Genomic DNA, 20,037 nt, shown 5'->3' with positions numbered 1-20,037 from the left:
TCTGCTCAATCCTCCAAGCCAATTTTACCAGCTCCCACAAGTCATACACTGAAGGCGACTGTTAGGGATCCTTCTGGAGTTATGAAATTATGAATAGTACAATTGTACATTAATTAAAATGTGAACCAGTCTTCAGGAAATAAAACCTGCAGGAACTCAGTGGGTCGAGCAGCATCTGTGGGGGTGGAGGGGGGTGGGAAGGAACTGTGGATGATTCAGGTCAAAACAGTGAATGACAATCTCCCCCACCCCTTCACTGACATTGTTCGACTTGCCAAGTTCCTCCAGCACATTGCTAGTTGTTCAAGATGACAGCATCTGCAGTCTCTTCAAACAATGAGACACAGGAATTGTAATCATCCCAGAGGCTTAAACATGATGGCCTCAGAACCCTGATTCAGAACCTCAGCATAAATAGACAGACAATCTTGAAAAACACTTTGCAGACAATATTTTTTGTTTCAGAGCATTGGAACACACACACACGCCTCTACACAAGTGCACAGTGCAGACACAATATCTTGTTCATTACCATTAACGAAATCTTATAATTTAAACCACATCTAAAACTGTAAGTATTAATTCCTTGTGTGGCCAGGGAACAAGAGATTTCAGGAATTACTTGCATCACACTCACCAGCTGAATGGCAATCATTAGCACAGTCTTCAGTGTAAACGCTCGGTCACATATGTCAAAGAGGTCCTCCAGACTTGGTCCGAGCAGCTCCAGTACCATAGCATTATATTTACTACATGGTCCAAAGTAATAAACCTGAGGAATTCCTTCAGCTGAAAGAAAACAAAACACAATTTACCAAAAAAATACAAAGAGACTTTTTTTAAGAAATATAATTGGAGCAGGATCTGGCCCATTGAGTCTGCTCCACTATTCAATAAAATCATGGCTGACCTGGCTGTGAACTCCACTCCACCGACCTGCCTTTTCCCCACAACCATTTATTCCCATGTTATGCAAAAATCTATCTAACTCTGCCTTAAATATATTTAATGAGGTAGGCTCTCCTATTTTCCTGGGTAGAGCAGTCCACAGATTCAATTCTCCCTGAGAAAAGTAGTTTTTCCCTCATCTTCATCCTAAATCTCATCTCTGAAATCTTGAGATGACGTCCCCTAGTTCTAGTCTCACCTGTCAGTGGAGGCAACTTTCCTACTTACCTTTCTATCACATCTTTCTCTCACATAATCTTATATGTTTCTATAATATTCCTTTTCGGTCTTCTGAATAGAAGTGAGTATAATCCCAGGCAACTCAATCTCTCCTCAAAGGCTGACCCTCCCATTGCTAGAATCAACCCGGTGAACCTCCTCTGCTCCGCTCCAAAGCCTCCAAAGTATATCTCTTCAACTCTTGAAGGGATTTTAAAAGAACTTTTGAAGGGATCATACTTCTAAGTGCTCGAAACAATCTTACTTTGAAAAGACGACAGCAGGGAAATTTATTCTAATATACAGTTAACTTTAAAAACTCAAGGTTCTTAACCATTACATAGTAGGCATTGCTTTGGTGTCAGCTTAATCAATAATTAATTTTAAACACAAGACGATTAACATCAAAAATGTAGATGTAAATATAAACAGGATAAAACATATTAGAAAAAAGTGAAAGACAGAAGTAGTGCAGGGTTGAACATAACAGGGAGCCACTCAGTGACGACACCAGCAGTCAAAATTAATTAACATCGGCCACCGACAAGAGTTGATGAGCCAAATTGCTTCCTGTGTTGCAAACTTGCAATATTATTTGATCCAGTTTGTCTTGAGTTGCCAATGGGCACAGAGTAATGCTCTCAAATTATTTTAACATTTAACGATTCAGATTTACAGAATAATTTTAATTTCAGAACATATTTTTTCCATTTTGAGATATTCTCACATTTTCTCTGTACAGTAGTTGTGGCACACATGAGGAGTTTGACTAAAGTTTGAATACCTTCAGGGAGAAACTTATTCTAATCTCCCTAATGTTTCCCTTTCTCCTGGTGCCTTAGATCCTGAGGTTTGCAATGGCAGGTGGACTAAATCCTGCTGGAAATGGCTCACATGAATCTAAACCATAAGGTTCAGAAGCTAATTTGCCCTAAGGTATCTTCAAAAGTCTGTCTGCCAAACCAAATATTGGTAAATGATTTCATAGCAGAAGTTGCCAAATGGTCATGATTCCATTCCTGCATATTGAGCCCAGGAAGTGAACCCATTTTATTCTTGCAAATACAGCATGGTGACAGTAGCCTGCATCACTGACAACCACATTTGTAGAAAAATGTTAAATATAGTCCCAATGTGCCTCAATGAACTGTACTCACAAGCTATCTGATCCTCTGTTGTTGCCAGAGCCACCATCAATTCCTGCAGTTTGTAATCAGTGCTGCCTATATTCACTAGTGACTGGACCTCATCGGACATGGTACACTAAAATCAGAGCGTTTTCTGTAGCAGCCAGGAGTACTGGGAAGGACTTCTCATTTACTACCAACAGGACGTAAACACCATCCATCATGTGCCAACCTTAAGACAAAGTGTGGGGGGTAACCTTTACAGATGGTCCATCACATAAGAGCAATACCCAGACTTAGCAATTGGCAAGCAAGCAGGATGATAGATTCAAACATCCCTGTATCTTTCACTACCCGTGACTGGGTCAAACAACGTTGGGTGTATAACAGGCCGGCTGGCACGCCACATTGAAAACTGAAGCCTCACTGGAGTGAAAGGACTGATTAATTCCAAGTGAAGCATCAATTCAAATTAGCCTCTGGTGAACTGTTGAAGTGTACACAGTCCTGGTGACACTGCTACTGATTGTGTAAACAGGCTGGGACATGACAGCAATCTTTCAGCATCCTTGTGCATTCAGCATTCATGAAAGCTGACTATTATGCTAGCTGATTGCGCAGGCTGCTCTGTGGGTAGCAGGATTTGGCTGATACCTCTATCAATAAACAGCTAGGCTTTCGTTGCATATTAAAACAGCCTACAAAATATGTAACAGGCCAAGATGTCCAACCTGCCAGTCAGGCACTTGCTACTTTCTTTTCGTCCAAAGGCTGGCGGAGTTGCTCACACACGCTAAGATGATGACCCTCTATGAGCTGTTTGCCTGTCCCTTGCTGGGAGTGAAGCCATCTGCCAGCCTTCGCACTGGCTGGCAACCTCTGCTTGCAGGACCGCAAGTTCTGCTGGCATTTTTCAGTAGGCTTAGGTATCACATTGGCAAGTGGCCTGGGATTCTTTGGTGGGTGTAAGGGTGAGGGCAAAGTAGAGAGATCACGAAATTACAGCCACTGTGAAGGCAACAACTCTTTAGAGAAAGCCATGGGGAGGAGACATCCAGCAAATTCAACAAAAGGTCTCTAACAGGAATAGGTTCTTCCAAGTAGCAGACCGTGTGCTAAGTAATTGTCTTAGGTTAATCACAAGTTTTGCTGATTGACTGCATGAGCAAAGCACCTACTGCAGCCTACAATCCTGATGTATATTGGGTGCTACGGTAGTGTAGCAGTTGGTGCGACACGATTACAGCTCGGTGTGGAATTCAGAGCTCAATTCCAGCGTCATCTGTAAGGATTTTTTATATGTTGTCCCCGTGATTGTGTGGGTTTCCTCCGCTTTCCTCCCACAGTCCAAAGATGCACTGGTTAGTAGGTTAATTGGTCATTGTAAATTGTCCCGTGATTAGGCGAGGGTTAAATACGTGGGTTGCTGGGTAGCATGGCTCACTGCATTGGAAGGGCCTGTTCCACATTGTATCTCTAAATAAAATCAATAAATAAATATTCAGTGAAATGATTAATAATGTCCCATCCTCTTTATTGAGCACTTACCACAGATAGCAGAATTCAGTAATCGTGCTCCTGTCTCACTGCTACACAAACATTGCCCAATCAAACCCCAGGGCCAGAGAAAATAATTTTTAAAAATTGCTTAATTAAGCAAAGACATCAATCACTTGTAACTTTACTTATTAATTGTTCAAATGGCATTGCTATCATAGGCACTGACAGGTTTACATAAATAGTTTGAAGCTGAATGGAAGAAAAATTGCAACTTAATCCTGAAATATAACAAATTGCATTCGTGCTTGGAATATCACCCAAATCTCAAAATTACTGTTAGAACACTCAAGCAATATTTCTTCCCAATAATAGTGAGACTTCAAAAGTTAAATGGATAAGATACAAATGAATACTGAATTAAAATATTGAAAGATGCTCAATATTCAACTTTTTCCATTTCTCTTGTGCTACGTTGCACCATGAAATTGACCGGCATTGCTCCTCCACCTACTACTTCAACTTATATTCTAATACTTAAATCCCTTGAAGACATTGCCCATATCGTTTCTGGTCTTGTGGTCCAGATGCTGTTCATAAGCATCAAGGTCAAGAATTCGTTCTAAAATTCACCAGCCATAGTACACACTTCCTTGCTGAAAATAATCCTCCACCACCAAGGCCTTCTAATACCTCACTCATTGTCTCTGCATCATTTTAAAATTCAGCAAAATCCTTGGGGAGTTTAGAAAGCAAAATAGCATCAATGCGATAACACAAGTGACTGCTCTGAGGAAGCATGACCATCGGACTTCAGGGGCAAGACTAGATGGAAATATCACTTAGTTTGAGAGGGCCCTCATCCAGGGGCTGCACTCGTCGTCAGCGCCAAGTCCTGGTGTTGATACTGGAGGTTGATCAGAAGTCCAGAAGTTGAGGTCTGATGGCTGGAGCTCCAAGTTTGAGAGTCTACTGGAGGAATCAAAGCTCAATGTCTGAGAGTCCACGATTTCACTGGAGGCTGGAGATGGCCTGTTGGAGGGCTGAAGGACTGTGTATGTGAGAGGGAGCAACGGGCCTTGGGCCTTGCTTTGTTGCTTTTTGTGTTCTGATTTCTTGCGTTCTGTGTTCTGCCGTGCATTCTGTCTTTGTGACAACACTTGCAGACTGCCCCCAGCACATCCTTAGGTTGTGTTAGCTGTTACAGCAAACAACACATTTCACTCACTGTCTGTTTTGATGTCCATGTGATAATTAAAATGAATATGAATCTACAGAGAAATCTACTAGGGAACTAAAATACTCCAGGATTGGCAGGAGTATTGTCCAGCAGCAAAGGCTGGAAGATTATTTACAGTCAACAGTTGATAATAACAGTGCCATTGTTGAGTTCTGAAACCACATTTTGTAAAGTGCTCCCCATATTAATGACATATTTACAGTATGCATTTGGAATCCCTTCTATTTTAACGTGCCATTTACAATATTCAGCAATCTATCCAACTCTGGGATCTCTTAGAAATTCCGGTTACGCCTTCTCACTGAATCCACACACTTGAGTACATATCAAATTTGAGAAGTTCTTCTATGCCGTTGTCACTGAGAAGACTCTTCAGAAGCAATTGTTGGGCAGGGATCAGTAAGTGGATTAAACTTCCAGAAGGAAAACAAAAAGAATATTGTTTGGTTTGAAAGGCCAATATAGAAATTATTAACACTTAAATGGTTTTGACTGTGTTTTGTTCCTGATAATTTGTAGAACAGTTCAGCTATTCAATATTATGCGAACATTCCCTCATTGAAATATGTGGAGCTCTGGAAGCCACCCTTCAGCCAACTAAGTTCCACAGAAATATCTTTTCATTCCACAAATATATTTCCAATTTAATATGATACAAATTTAGTAGCAAGACAACTTTCTGTACTGCATTTTTAAGAATCTTTGAATACAGATTAATCTAAACTACCCAAATTATGATATTAATTTTATACTGGGATATCATAAGTTGTGAACTAAAATGGTCCAGGATTGGAAAGAAACAAACTCCTAATGTAACTTTATCAGAAATGATAATACAAACATAGGATATATTTTACCAGTACATACTGGATGACACTTCTGAAATGTTGATGCATGTATGACATTGAGTGGAGAAATACCATGTTTGGAGACCTGATTGTACTCTTGTGGGTTGTCCATCTCCCAGCTTCACTTCAAAACCATGCAGAGCAGAGGAGATTGGACAGGATGTTTCCCAGAATTGAGCATGTCTACAAAGAGTGTCGTCACAGGAAAACAGCACTCATCATCAAGGACCCCCACCATCCAGGCCATGCTGTCTTCTCACCACTGCCATCAGAAAGGAGGGACAAGAGCCTCAGGACCTGCACCACCAGTTTCAGGAACAGTTATTACTCCTAGAACATCAGGCTCCTGAATCAGAGGAGATAACTTCACTCACTCCAACAACGAACTGACCCTACACCTATGGGCTCACTTTTAAGAACTCTTCATTCCATGTTCTCAATATCTATTGTTTACTTATTATTATTTTGTTTCTTTTTCTTTTGTAATTGCAGTTTATTGTCTTTTGCACTTTGGTTGTTTGTCTGACTTGTGTGCAGTTTTCATTAATTCTATTGTGTTTCTTTTACTTACTGTGAATTCCTGTAAGAAAGTGAATCTCAGGGTAGTGTCTGGTGACATATATTTACTTTGATTCTAAATTTACATTGAACTTTTGAATTTTAGAATTGAACATTTTAGTTACAAGGGGACATTGAAGAAAATAAGTCTATTCTCCATGGAGCAGAGGTAGTTAAGAGGAGACATGACTGAGATACATAAAATTATGAGGGGTATAGATTGCAGGAATCTTTTCCACTCACAGCTGAATAAAGCTAAAGGACATGAATTTTAGATGAGGGACAAGAGATTCAGAGAGAATTTGGGGGGGGGGCATTTTTCATTCAGAGAGTGAGGAGTACCCAGAGTGCACTGCCTGAGAGAGTGGTGCAAGCAGAGTTGCAAACAGCATTTGTGAAATGTCTAGCAAACCTCAATGGCCTGGACAGTGAAGGCTACAGGCAGAGAACCAGAGAAAAGACAGATAGGTACCCACAGTTCACTTAGACACAGTGGGCCGAAAGAGTGTTCCCATGCTGTATGATTCTGTACACCCATGAGAAACAGTGCAAGCGGGTAAAGCAACATTGTAAGAGCAGAGAAGGAAGCAAGACTGCCAGATGTAGGTCGTCTGTTAAATTGGCCACAACTTGCCACCATGCACAACTAGGATAGGGGCATGTGATAGTACATTACTTATTGTCACGGATTCTTAGATTGTACTGATAACAGGTGCCCATCACTTCAGTCTGAAGTACTTCCTGTTGTTTTCCCTGATGGCTTTTTGAACAGAAGCATCTGCTGATATCCAGAACCCAAATTTTAAACCCCAAGGTACACAGCTTGAAAGATGCTAAAATAAATTATGTTTTGAAATATTCTTGCAGGTAACTTACTCCTGTTGAGTCATGACACAAACATTTTTAAGCAGAAAAGGCCCATAACCATCTCAGGAATAATTCCCCTAAATTCTAATACTCAAATAATTAAATCTTGCCTATAATTCTGGTCTCTTGCATATCCCTAATTTTGATAAGTGGCTGCCAAAAACAAAATGGTCATAGAGCAAAAACAAAGAAAAGCATGCAGATAATGGAAATCTGAGTTTTAAAACTGCAGTAAATATTCAGCAGTTCAGGCAGTGCCTGTGGATTTGCAGCAAAGCTAGAAATCAAATGCATTAAATTGCAAGGGGATGGAGATGGTATTGAGAAAGTGACAGATGTGTCAACAAACATGGAATTTCACAAGTGGCTGTGGCAATACTGGCTGAGAGAGCGTGATCATTTACTTAATCTGGCAGGAGGCAATGTAATCAGAAAATGAAAGGTCAACTGTCCAGGCCTCTCTGCAGATGCTACCTCACCCACTGAGTTTGGTTCTTGCTCCAGGTTCCAGCATCTGAATCTCTTGCATCTCCTCTTGCATTCTGACGTAACACAACAAACTGCTTAGTCCTTTTGAAGGTCAAGTGTTATCTTGGCCAATTTGCAAAATATTGTTACACACCATTTCAACTTCAATGCGGCAGAGACATACCTTGCAAATAGCATGTCACGTGTACAACAGAAAAACTTAGTGGTTCAGCAAGTATAATTACTGATAAATCAAGAGGGTATGACTAATGCAGTAACAGGTCCTTTAGGCTTTGCCGTTCAGCTCTTCCACAGAAAGCTATTCAGTATGGTAATTTTCACAGTGGAAAAACACGCAACGTCTCATACAGAGAACGATTATACATTTGGAACACGGTAACTATGAGAAGCCATTCCCTGAACTCAGACAGGACTGTTCACTTTTCACTAAAGTGGAAGTTCAGAAGTGGGAGTCAGATCGCTAATCCTATACCATCAGAATCCTCAGGCAGTGTCTCAACCCAAAACGTTGACTTGCCCCTCAAGCTTCCAGAGATGTTGACTGACCTGCTGAATTCTTCCAGTGCTCTATTTATTTTTAGCATCATGGTATTCTTTATAATTAAGATGGTTTGACCTCCATAATAGATGCACAATGATATCATATAGGAGACAGAGCAAACAAAAGTCTGCTAAAATTAGTTCAGTAGTTTGTAAAATTAGTTTCACAAACTATCTGTCGGAAGTGTTTACCTAAACTATTAACAGCAGCGTTAATATGCAAGCAGTATTTAGTGTTACTAAATAAAGACCCACATCATCATGCTATTTCTGCATCATTTAAGCAGAATTTTGGGAAATCGACTGAATGGAATACAAGGTTCACGTTTATATTTTCAGATAAATTTGGAAGGTACGGATGCAACAGAACACCTAATGGGGATTGCTGACACAGGAGGTGATGCTTACGCACGATGGACAAGATTTTTCCGGGTCTAAAATAAACTCAAAGAAACTCATACTCATTGAAAAGGCATTTGGAGGAACAAAACACTGAAGAACCAGAGGGAGATCAATTATGACTATTATGATAGAATTAAGTGCATGTTGCTTGCAAGTACTATAAATAATTTAAAAATACTGATTTACCCATTCCACATTGTTTCTAGCATAACTCTTGCAAAGGTGGCAAAAAGCCCTTCCTTATCAGAACACAGCAGTCCACTGTGTCCCTGCAGCCTCCGGGAAGACAACCCCATCAGTTTCATTTCCCTTCAACTATTCTTCTCGTGTTCTCATCAGCTCCCCTTAGATTCCTTTCCCACCTCTGTACACTGAGCGGCAAATTATTGAAACGAGTTAACCTACTTGAGAAAAGATGTGCTGGCACCTCATTGAATATACATCTAGCACAGTTAGATAGATTTTTGCGTACTAGGCGAAAAGGCAGGTAGATGGAGTTAAGTCCATGATGTTACTGAATGGCAGAGTTGGCTCGATGGCCAGATTGCTGACTCCTGCTCCTATGAACCAGCACAGTTTTGTGATGTGGGAGGAAACTGGAGTTCCCTGGGGAAACTTGAGCAGTTATGGGGAGAACACACAGAACTGACACATAGTACTCAAGATCAGAATCAAACCTGTGTACATGGAGTTGAGGCAGATGCACTAAATACTGTACCGTTTGCCGCCCTTTGGGTCTGAATATTAACCACTCAAAATATTAATGCAGTTGTACATCCCACTTTGATAACAGATGGTCACCATAAATCCCAAGTTAAATTCCAAGCTGGAGCCTATCACCAAACATATTTTCTTGAAATATTAAATTGACGTTTATGGTTCTAGGATGGAAGAGAATACTTATTGTTCTGAAGTCAAAACTAAAGCCCAATTACAGGGTAATGATTTGGCTGGGATAATTCAGCAAAGTTTCAACAATTACTTTCGTAACTGCAGATCGTTCCCTTTGTAACTGAAAGCAGCTTTGGGATTTCCTTGCAAGGGTTCAAGTTGCTGGCAGCTCATTGGGGATTTTTTTTTCCAGACCACAATGCAATGCGGTATCTCCAATGAAGAATCCCCATCAATTTATGCTTAAAAGTGGCTCACGAGAAACTTCACCATTCCTTTCGATGGAGCAGAATAGCTATTTAAGGTATAAAAGCAAGTGTAGCCATTTTAGATATTTTTCTAATTTAATTTTTAATTTAAAGCTTCTAATATATTTTAATAAATTATTTTATAGCATTTAGTCTTTATTATAATAGCCTTTGAAAGCTTATGAATATCAGAAAGGTTCTCTGACAGCGAGCTAAACTGGAGGCAAGACTTAGCCTCTGACTGAAGCTTCTACATAATTGGATTTACCAACTAATATATTAGGGCTGACTTCAAATCTGTATGCTGAAATCTGTGCAGATCTTCTTCACTGAGTCCAAGAAGAGCACTGTATAAAAGGGAACTGGCAAAAGGCTGCTGAATACCAGCAATGTAGATTGGCTTCAAGAACAATTTAAGCTTCACTTATAAACAGAGATTCTTAAATGGTTTGTTTCAAAAGCCTAAATGGAAAAAGCCCTACAGCAACAAAAAAAACCAAACTGAAATACATAGTTGGGTAGTGCACTGGAAAGGATGGTGTAAAGATTCACGAGGCTGTTACCAGAACTGGAGGGCTTATGATACAAAGAGAGGCTGAATAGGCTGGGACTTGGGGTAAATTTTAAAGGGACACGACAGGAATTCCCTTTTTCCACACAGACAGCGCTGGCTATGTAGAATAACCTGCCAGATGAATTGGTAGAGGTGGTTACAATTACAGTTCCAAAAAAAAAAAAAAATTGGTAGGATACATACATAAGAAAAGGTTTAGAGGGATATAAGCCAAATGGCACTAGCTTGGATAGATACCTTAGTCAGCATGGACAAGTTGAGCCTGTGTCCATGATGTAAAACTCTATGATGCTCAACCTTTGGGGATACAAGAGACTGCAGATGCTGAATCTAGAGCTACACACAAAACTCAGCAAGTATCAGTACCCATGGAGGGAAGTGGACAATCAACGTTTCAAACAAGAGAAAATCTGCAGGTGCTAGAAATCTGAGTACCACACACAAAATGCTGGAGGAACTCAGCAGGCCAAGCAGCATCTATGAAAAAGTACAGTCGACGCTTCAGGCTGAAACGACTGTACTTTTTTCATAGATGCTGCCTGGCCTGCCGAGTTCCTCCAGCAATTTGTGTGATCGATGTTTCAGGTCAAGATCTTTCATCTGGACAGAGGGCCTGAAAGGATTAACAATTCATCCACAAAATATTGAATGAAGCAGAATGCTGGCCTTAGACACCAAAAGATAGTAAAGTAAACCCACTGAACATAAGACCATATGACATAGGAGAACAATTTGGCCATTCAGCCCATCAAATCAACTCCACCATTCCATCACGGCAAATACTTTTTTTTGTTATGGAGTTGCAGCGCAGAATAGGCCCTTCAAGCCACACCTCCCAGCATCCCTTGATTTAACGCTAGCCCAATCACGGGACAATTTACTATGACCAATTAACCAACTAATCGATGGATCTTTGGAATGTGAGAGGAAACTATGCATACCTCGGGGAACACGTACAGACTCCTTACCGATGACACTGGAATTGAACTCCAACGCTCCAAGCTGTAATACTGTCACGCTAACTGCTATATCTCTCCCTCAACCTCATTCTCCTGCCTTCTCCCCATGACCTTTGAATTTCACAGATACACAACCCTCCGGATAAAGAAATTCCTCATCTCTGTTCTATAGGGGCGACCCTCTATTCTGAGGCTGTGCCCTCTGGTCCTAGACTCTCCCTCTATTGGAAACATCCTCTCCATATCCACTCTATCTAAGCCTTACAATGTGTTCCACCCCACCCCCCCCCACCTTCTAAACTCCGGCTACTACAGGCCCAGAGCCGAACACTTCTCTTACGTTAACCCTTTCATTCTCAGAATCATTCTCGTGAACTTTCTCTGGACTCTCTTCAATGCCAACACATCCTTTCTTAGATAAGAGGCCATAAACTGCTCACAATACTCCAAATGCAGTAGACCAATGCTTTATAAAGCCTCAGCATTACATCCTTGCTTTTAAATTCTAGTCTTCTCAAAATTAATACTAATATTGCCTTTGCCTTCCTCACCACAGACTCAATCAGCAAATTAATCTTCAGGGAATCCTGCATGAGGACGCCCAAGTCCCATTTGCACCTGATTTTTGAATTTTCCCCCAATTTTGAAAATAGTCAACACTTTTGTTCCTGCTACCAAAGTGCATGGTCATACACTTGCCTACAATATATTCCATCTGCCACTTTGCCCATCCTTCTAACCTGGCTAAGTCTTTCTGCAGACCACCTTCTTCCCCAACGCTACCTGCCACAGCACATGTGCAAGTACATCCCCAGGTACAGGACATTATTGAACCAATAAAGTTCCAGATGTATGAGAAAGGCATTCTTTCACTTATACCTTGTTAAATCAATTTTAAGTCCAAGGACATGAAAATGTAGGAAGTGTTCAAGAGCACCAGTCTGAGAAGCACAAAGAATTCAATGTGCTTCAGACTGGAAGAGGTTCTGGGAGATATGAAAGAGCTAACATTTAGGAAGAATCTGTTACTTTGTTTACAGTTTTAATTTAGGGTGCTCTGGACAGAACAATGTTCTAAATTGCAGCTGACATTGACACAATGTAATATTTGATAAAGTAATTTAAAATATGAAAGCCACTTGGCTCATTCACTACAAAGCTAATATGTGATAAAGCTGTATTAATAGCCATCCTGTGTGAACAGCATTGGGAATCAAGTAGTGATGGCAACAGCATTCTCGTGTGAGGCGGCTGGCAACGAGTACAGAAGTTAAGAAAACAAACCTATATGTCTATAGCAGATTTACAGGACTATAATCAAAAGGAATTTGACACCAACCAGACTTATTGGAGAGGTGACCAAAATCAAGGGCGATGGGACATATTCTGAACAGACTCAAAAGGAAAGCAGAGTTTAAAAGAGGAATTAGTGAGGGAACGCCAGGGCTGGCAGTGGAAGGCAAGACACACAATGAACGTCCTGAAGAAGAGCCTCGGCCCAAAACATTGACTGTTCATTCATTTCTATACATGCTGCTCAACCTGTTGAGTTCCTTCAGCATTCTGTGTGTAGCTTAAAAGCTGGACGCGTTCAAGCACACCAGTCTGAAAGAGCGCTGAGAACTCAGTGTGCTTTAGGCTGGAACAGTTTCTGGGAGGTATGAAAAAGCAAAACCGTGGAGATGTTCAAAAACAAAGCTGGATATATTAAGGGGAAGATGTAGTTGTAGCTTGGTCAGCACATGCTAAGATACTGGTCAACAGCATAGGCTTGTTAAAATTATAACAATTGTCAGTAGTGTCAGGCTTGACTCAATGGCAACGCTTGTTAACATAGTCAGTCAACGCTCAGTGGTACACCCGCTATTAGTACTAGCCCCAGCTCCCTGGGAATACCCAAAGTACCAGCTCACTTGGCATCTAAGCTGCAGGTTGAAATTCTACTCCATATGAATTCAATCCATTAGGGAATTCCAGAATAAGGACCAGGTTTATTATCACTGACATACGTTATGAAATTTGTTTTGCAGCAGCAGTACATAAAACGTTACAATAAGAAATATATATAAAAAATAAAGTGCAAAAAGAGTGAAAATAGTATAATTTCAGTGAAAAGAGTGAAAAATATATATAAAAAATAAAGTGCAAAAAGAGTGAAATTAGTGTTCATGGACCGTACAGAAATCCTAAAAGGTCAAGAATGTGTCTACAGGCTCCCGTACCTCTCTTCCTTGATGGCAGTAATGAGATGAGGGCATGTCCTGGATGACGAGGGTCCTTAATGATGGATGTCGGCTTCTTGAGACATTGTCAAGATGTCCTCAATGCTGGGAGGCAAGTACTCACAACAGAGCTGTTGGAGTTTACAGCTCTCTGCAGCTCCATGGCAATAGAGCACTGAGGGAATGCTCCACTGTTGGGGGTGTCATCTTTTTGAAGTTATAATGTCACACAGTATAGAACTTGCATACAGTTCAGCGTACTGTATTCATGCCAACCATAAACTACTTCTCTACACTAAACCTACTAACCACGTGTCCTCTAAACCAGGTAGCATTCTGGTAAACCTCTTCTGCACCCTCTCCAAAGCCTCAACATCCTTCCTATAGTGGGGCGACCAGAACTGTATGTACCACTCCAAGTGTGGCCTAACCAGAGTTTTATGAAGTTACAACATAAACTCCTGACTTTTGAACTCAATGCCTCAACTAATAAAAGCAAGCATTCCATAAGCCTTCTTAACCCCCTTATCAACCTGTGTAGTCACTTTCAAGGAGCTATGAACTAGGATCCTAATATCTCTCTGCTCAGCAACATTGTTAAGGATCTTACCCTAACAACGTACTGTCTCCTTGCACTTGCCCAAGGTTCAACACTTTACATTAATCTGAGCTAAACTCCATCTGCCATTTCTTTCCCATATCCATAACTGATCAACTGATCACTGTATTCTTTGTCAGACTTCTACACTACCCACAACTCCACCAATCTTGGTGTCATCCACAAATTTACTAACCCACCCACCTACATTTTCATATATATTTTCTGTATATATACTTTGATAAAATGTACTTCGAATCAGAATTAAAGTCCACTGGCCATTGCTTTGCCCATCTTAGTAACTGATCAATATCATCCTAGACCATGCAATAATCCTCCAATCAACAACACTAATAATTTGAGTGTCACCTGCAAACTTACTAATCACAACTTTCATACTAATACCCAAATTGTAAATATTTATAACAGAATAAGATTTCCAGCATTGATCCCCGTGTACACCACTGGTCACAGACTTCCAAATCACAAAAACAAATATCCACCATCATCCTTTGTCTTCTACTGTGAAATAATTATAGATCCCATTTCCAATTAGTCCTTGATCCCGACGGTTCTAACCAGTTGAACCAGTCTCCCCTGTGGGACGTTGTCCAAGGACTTACAGGTGTCCATGTTGACTCTAGCAACTGGACTGCACTTATCAATACATTTATTTTTACCTCTTGTTCAGCAAGGCCCTGTTTGCTGTTGAGGAGAAAGAGTAATGCCACTTTTTTTTTAAAAAAGGGGAATTGCAATGTCTATCGACTAACACCCACAAACAGATCAAAAAGACATTCACCTTACTGTGCTTGTGTTGTGTGCAGTTGCAACTATTCAATGCTTGCCTAGAAATATCCAAGGTGTTTCATGAATAGATATAAATTGATAAATTGATGAGGTGGTGGTCTCTGGGCAGGATTTCAATGTCCTTCCTCCCCTCCACAACCAACCCAGACACGTACTGAAAAATCAAAAAAAAATTATAGTGCTGGAAATTTAAAATGAAACAAGGAAAGTGGCAAGCCAGGCAACATCTGTGTAAAACATTTTAGGTTGAAGACTCATCAGAACTGAGAAGAAAACACACTAACAGTTATCCTCAATGTTATCTGTGAATGTAAAAGCCATTCCACGAAAATGGACATTTGTTGGATTTCTACCAAAGCATTCAAAACCTAGTTGATTCAAACAAGGTCAATGTAATCAGCACAGTGTACTGACAATACTGACTCTGGTACCATACCGTGGGAATCTTACTGAGTTTCAGGTCATAATAAAATGAAAGGTCACAGACAAATATCATTGTGGAAGTGGGTTATTGTGAAAATTCAGATGCCAAAAGATAACACAAATTAAAAAGTTCATTTCATAAAATACCCATTTCTAAACCACATATTTACCATAAACTTTAAGCTGAATAGATGTTTGATATTTAAGATGATAATATCCCCACTTAATCAACAAATGAGTACAATATAGTTTTAACACGTTAACTTTTCTTGATTCAAGATTACGCCACCTCCAAGTCAGAAACCAGAGTATTAAAAATAGGAGAAAATTAAAAAGAAAAATCCCTTTCCCATCATGTTGGGCTGTCATTTTACAGTACACCTTCATATAAATTCATACTAATCTTCATATTCAGTTTTTATAAGGTACCTTCCATTATAAGAATGAAATTTTCTGGCAAGTATGGATGGGGAATCCTTTTTTAAGTTTTACATATGAATATCACAATTCAACAGCAAAGAATGTTTGACACAAAGTCAGTGAAAATGCCCAATTCATTACAGAGATCTTTCATCTAGTATCATTGTTTCTTCAGTCTTCATTGCAGCTAGAGTACTGTCCAACACCTTTAACTTTTACCATCACCTTGATGCTCTCATGCTTAATACGATTATCCCTATAACCAAAGCTCTTATTCACTCTAAATCCACAGGATATTGAATGTTCCTTTAGGATGTGCAAACTTTTGCTTACATCCAACTCTCAATTACAGCAATCACTACACATGAATGAGGAGGTGGTCACTTTGTTCATAGGATTTCATGATTGTAACCACGACTCTTTGCTCCCTTCTACCTGTGGCAACATTTCAATCACTTAATGAAGAAACAGTTTAAATAAATTATTTATTCTGCTTCCACAGCTTTTTCAGAATGAGGTACAAAGGCTTCTTACTCCAAATACAAAAATTTCACCATAGTTGTGGTAAGTGGGTGACAAGTTACTCTAAACAGTGACCTCTAATTTTTTGTTCTACCACAGGAAGAAACATCTTCTAAGCTTCAATTAAGTCTCCTCGCATTAGTCTAACCTTTCTTCAAATGATAACCTACTCATTCCACAAATTATCTGGTAAAGCTTCCCTGAACTTTCCCATGTAAATGTGTTGGTAACATTACATTCTTCCTGAAGGAAATGCATACAGTACACAATAGGATGTTGTCACTAATGCCCTATATAACTGAAGCAGAACTTCTGAATTTAAGTCCCTTAGCAGTAAAGAATAACAGTTAACTTTTCAGAACTAAATTCAGTACCTTTCCTTATGGTACTTGACTTCTGTGATACAACTCTAATCTCTCCATTTAGGTAATCAGTTCTCTATTTTTCCTGGCAAAATAGCCAATTTCAGATTTTTCAGATTTATTACCCTTTCGGATCTATTGTTCTCAATTGCTTTCCTATATCCACCTCATAACTGGCTTGTCTAGCCATGCAGCTGGTCCAATGTACTGCTCAGGAAGTCAGCAATTTTGTTCTTCATCTCCATCATTATTGGTCAGTGATGCATATTCCTCAACATAAAATGACTTTAAAAGAAAATTCATGCACAATTTTTATTGGTTTCATTTTGCATTGAGCGGTGTCTGTCTGTACCGAAAGAGCACAACTAACATGAAATATAAAACTGTATTTTTTTATATATATCTAACCTCATTTAACATCCTCCCAAGTGTTTAAAAAAAGTATAGCATTGCCAATTTTGAATATCACCAATGCAGTTTGGATATTCTGGGGTCACTGAGCAACAGGAAATGGGTTCATAGACCAACACAGCATGGATACAGGCCTTTCAGCCCATCCAGAAAACAATGGAACAACATTATCCATATTTGGACAATACTTCAGCTACTACATGTTGAATAACTATGAAGTCAAAAAGAGTTGTTCCATCTGTGAAACACTGACTCAACAATTAGATTTACAAGATTTCAGTAAAAATTCCATTGGAAACATTTCAGACATGATTGAGAAATGGATCTATTGGCATTAGAAACTGCAATTCAATGCTGTGGGATCAGTATCATATTAATATTCTAAGGAAATACAACTTAAATATTAAGGGAGGTTCCAACTAGTTTTCTGCACATTCACAATGAACATATCTCAAACGGTGCCAAAACATACAACACCCACACACATTCAGGCATATATGGGTCTGAAGACTTGCAGTTGAAATCTTGGCATTTGAAGTGTTGCATATAAATACACATTAAACATAATCATGCCCAGTGGGCTCAATCATTTTGATGCAGGATTTTATTACCCCTATTCAAGCCTACCTATTACACTCTAATGGTTTCAGATGATGAATAGCCCTCTTTATAACATGTTGTGACCTGTTTACAACTCACTCAGATAACGGCTAAATTATCCTTTCAAGACCCATGTCTTAAAAAAAATGCAGCCAAAGCTTTAAACGGTTTAATAATGAGTGGTAGGCTCATCATATTTTCATCAACTTTTAAAAATTATGATACAAATAATATTTGAGAGAAAATAACCTGTATGCGATGCCAAATCAAAAATGACAGTGACATGAGAGATGCCCATTACGCATTTATTTTCCGGAAACAGATGTCACCAAGAAGGCAGCATTTCATTAATTGATTATACTTTAGGCAGGGGTTCCCAAACTTTTTTATACCATAGACCCCTCCTCCAGTTTGGGAACCCCTGTTTTAGAACGTGGTAGAGAGTCATGCTCCTGAACCATTGTCACCCTTCCAGGAATGGTGAAGATTCTACCATAATGCTATTCTGTAGGGACTTTACAGGAATTGGAGGCAGTAACAATGCAAAAACAATGCTACAACTCCAAGTCAGTGCAAAGTGTCATTTGGGTGAGATCTACAGGTGGTGGTGCAGAATGAGGGACATGGTGGGACATAGGCAATAAATTATGGTGGTGTACATGTCACATCTGCGTCTTGGGTTTTGAGTTAGATATCTGTTCTGCATCTCTCTCATCTAGCACGATGGAGGATGACGGCAATGTGAAGACAGGACTTTGTCTCCACAAGGGGCGTGTAATGGTCATCTGTTAGTTTGCTCCCTGACACTGTAGATCCAATCCAGCAGATCTATCCTTCAGGAGTCAATCTGCTTGATCAGTAAGTGGTGTCACCAAGCTACTCATAATAACAGAGACTGAATTTCCCGAAAACACACACTTCACCCTTGTTACTACCAGTACTCCTCCTCAGCACTGTTGAACATGGAGGAGTGCCGACGCATCTGCTAAGAGGGGAAGGAAAGTGGTGTTCTGCAGCAAGTAGCTTTTCCCACATTTGACCTCATGCACAATGATGTTTAGAACCCCTGGGACTACTTCCACTCACCTGTATATGCACTGCCTCATTACTGCAAAGTAGAACAAGACTGATATAGCCAAAAAATTGTGTGTGCTATGTTTCCAAGTACCACTTCAACGGGCTGTTTGGCTAATCCGTAATATCGCTCTCCTAAACCAACACCAGTCCGCAACTGATCACTAGGAGGACCTTGCAAAATCAACCGACCTCATACAATTCTGCTACTCAGTGCTGAAGTCAATGCCAGCTGGTCTACTCTGTTCATGCGACTTCGTTAACGTAGCCGTCGTGATACGATTGCGTGGCTCAAGAAGCCATTTCAGTGGACAGCTGAGTCAATCACTTTGCTGGAGGTGTTAGGCCACATGATCCAGAATGGTTATGAAGCAGCCTAATAGGATTTTGACAACCTAGTAATTTTAATATCACTATAATTAAAACTATTTCTAAATTGCTTTTCTTAAGTTGAATACAAGACCATAAGACATAGGAGCAGAATTATCCCAATCAGCCCACCGAGTTTTCTCATGATTGATTTATTATCCTTCTCAACCCCATTCTCCTGTCCTCTCCCCATAACCTTTGAGATCATTACTAAACAAGAACCTATCAACCTCCAGTTTAAATATACCCAATGACTTGGCTCCACAGCCGTCTGTGGTAATGAGTTCCACAGATTCACCATCCTCTGGTTAATAGAGCTATAGTTTCCACAATAGGATTACATCTCTCATCTCTGCATTATTGGACATTACTGATCACTTGACCACTGTGTCTACTACATCGCTGGTGCTCTAAAAGACTGAACAGGTTTAAGATTTAAAAACAAACTGGTATTTTTTGTAAGATCATTCAGGAATGCATTGCTTTATCTGTTCACTTGCCAATGAGTTTGCACCTTTGTTTACACCTTTAATGAATTCACCAATATTTCCCTCCAAGTACAAACTAAATCTGTCTATGCGAGAAGTGGCGCCCCACACAGACTTCCAATCTGCGCCTTGTAAGGCATGAAAATGCCCGACACAGGCCTCTCATGGTCTGAGTCGATGTCCCCCCCGCCCCAAACTAAATAATCAATCTCACATTACCTGTGCTGCCGAGTTGTTTGTAAAACCTGTATTCTAAATGAAGCTGTGGCGCTCGGGACTTAATAGGTTCCTGAAAGAAAACATAAAACAAAATTTATTGTAGGCTACCACA

The 20,037-nt window shown here is 39.9% G+C and overlaps 1 protein-coding gene across 3 annotated transcripts in view; it reads right to left on the bottom strand.

Annotated features, from left to right (window-relative positions):
• LOC140211990 (casein kinase I) overlaps positions 1-20,037 on the bottom strand; it is a 191,440-nt gene that overhangs the window by 67,338 nt on the left and 104,065 nt on the right. For all 3 annotated transcript variants that reach the window (XM_072282315.1, XM_072282316.1, XM_072282317.1), the window contains 2 exons: positions 19,926-19,995; positions 638-789 (listed from right to left, as the gene is read on the bottom strand). In XM_072282315.1, the coding sequence (XP_072138416.1) occupies positions 638-789; positions 19,926-19,995 (222 nt within the window). The remainder of the gene's footprint in view (positions 1-637; positions 790-19,925; positions 19,996-20,037) is intronic.

Source organism: Mobula birostris, chromosome 18, assembly GCF_030028105.1.
Source record: "Mobula birostris isolate sMobBir1 chromosome 18, sMobBir1.hap1, whole genome shotgun sequence".
Lineage (NCBI taxonomy): Eukaryota > Metazoa > Chordata > Chondrichthyes > Myliobatiformes > Myliobatidae > Mobula > Mobula birostris.
This window is presented reverse-complemented; position numbering and strand designations above follow the sequence as displayed.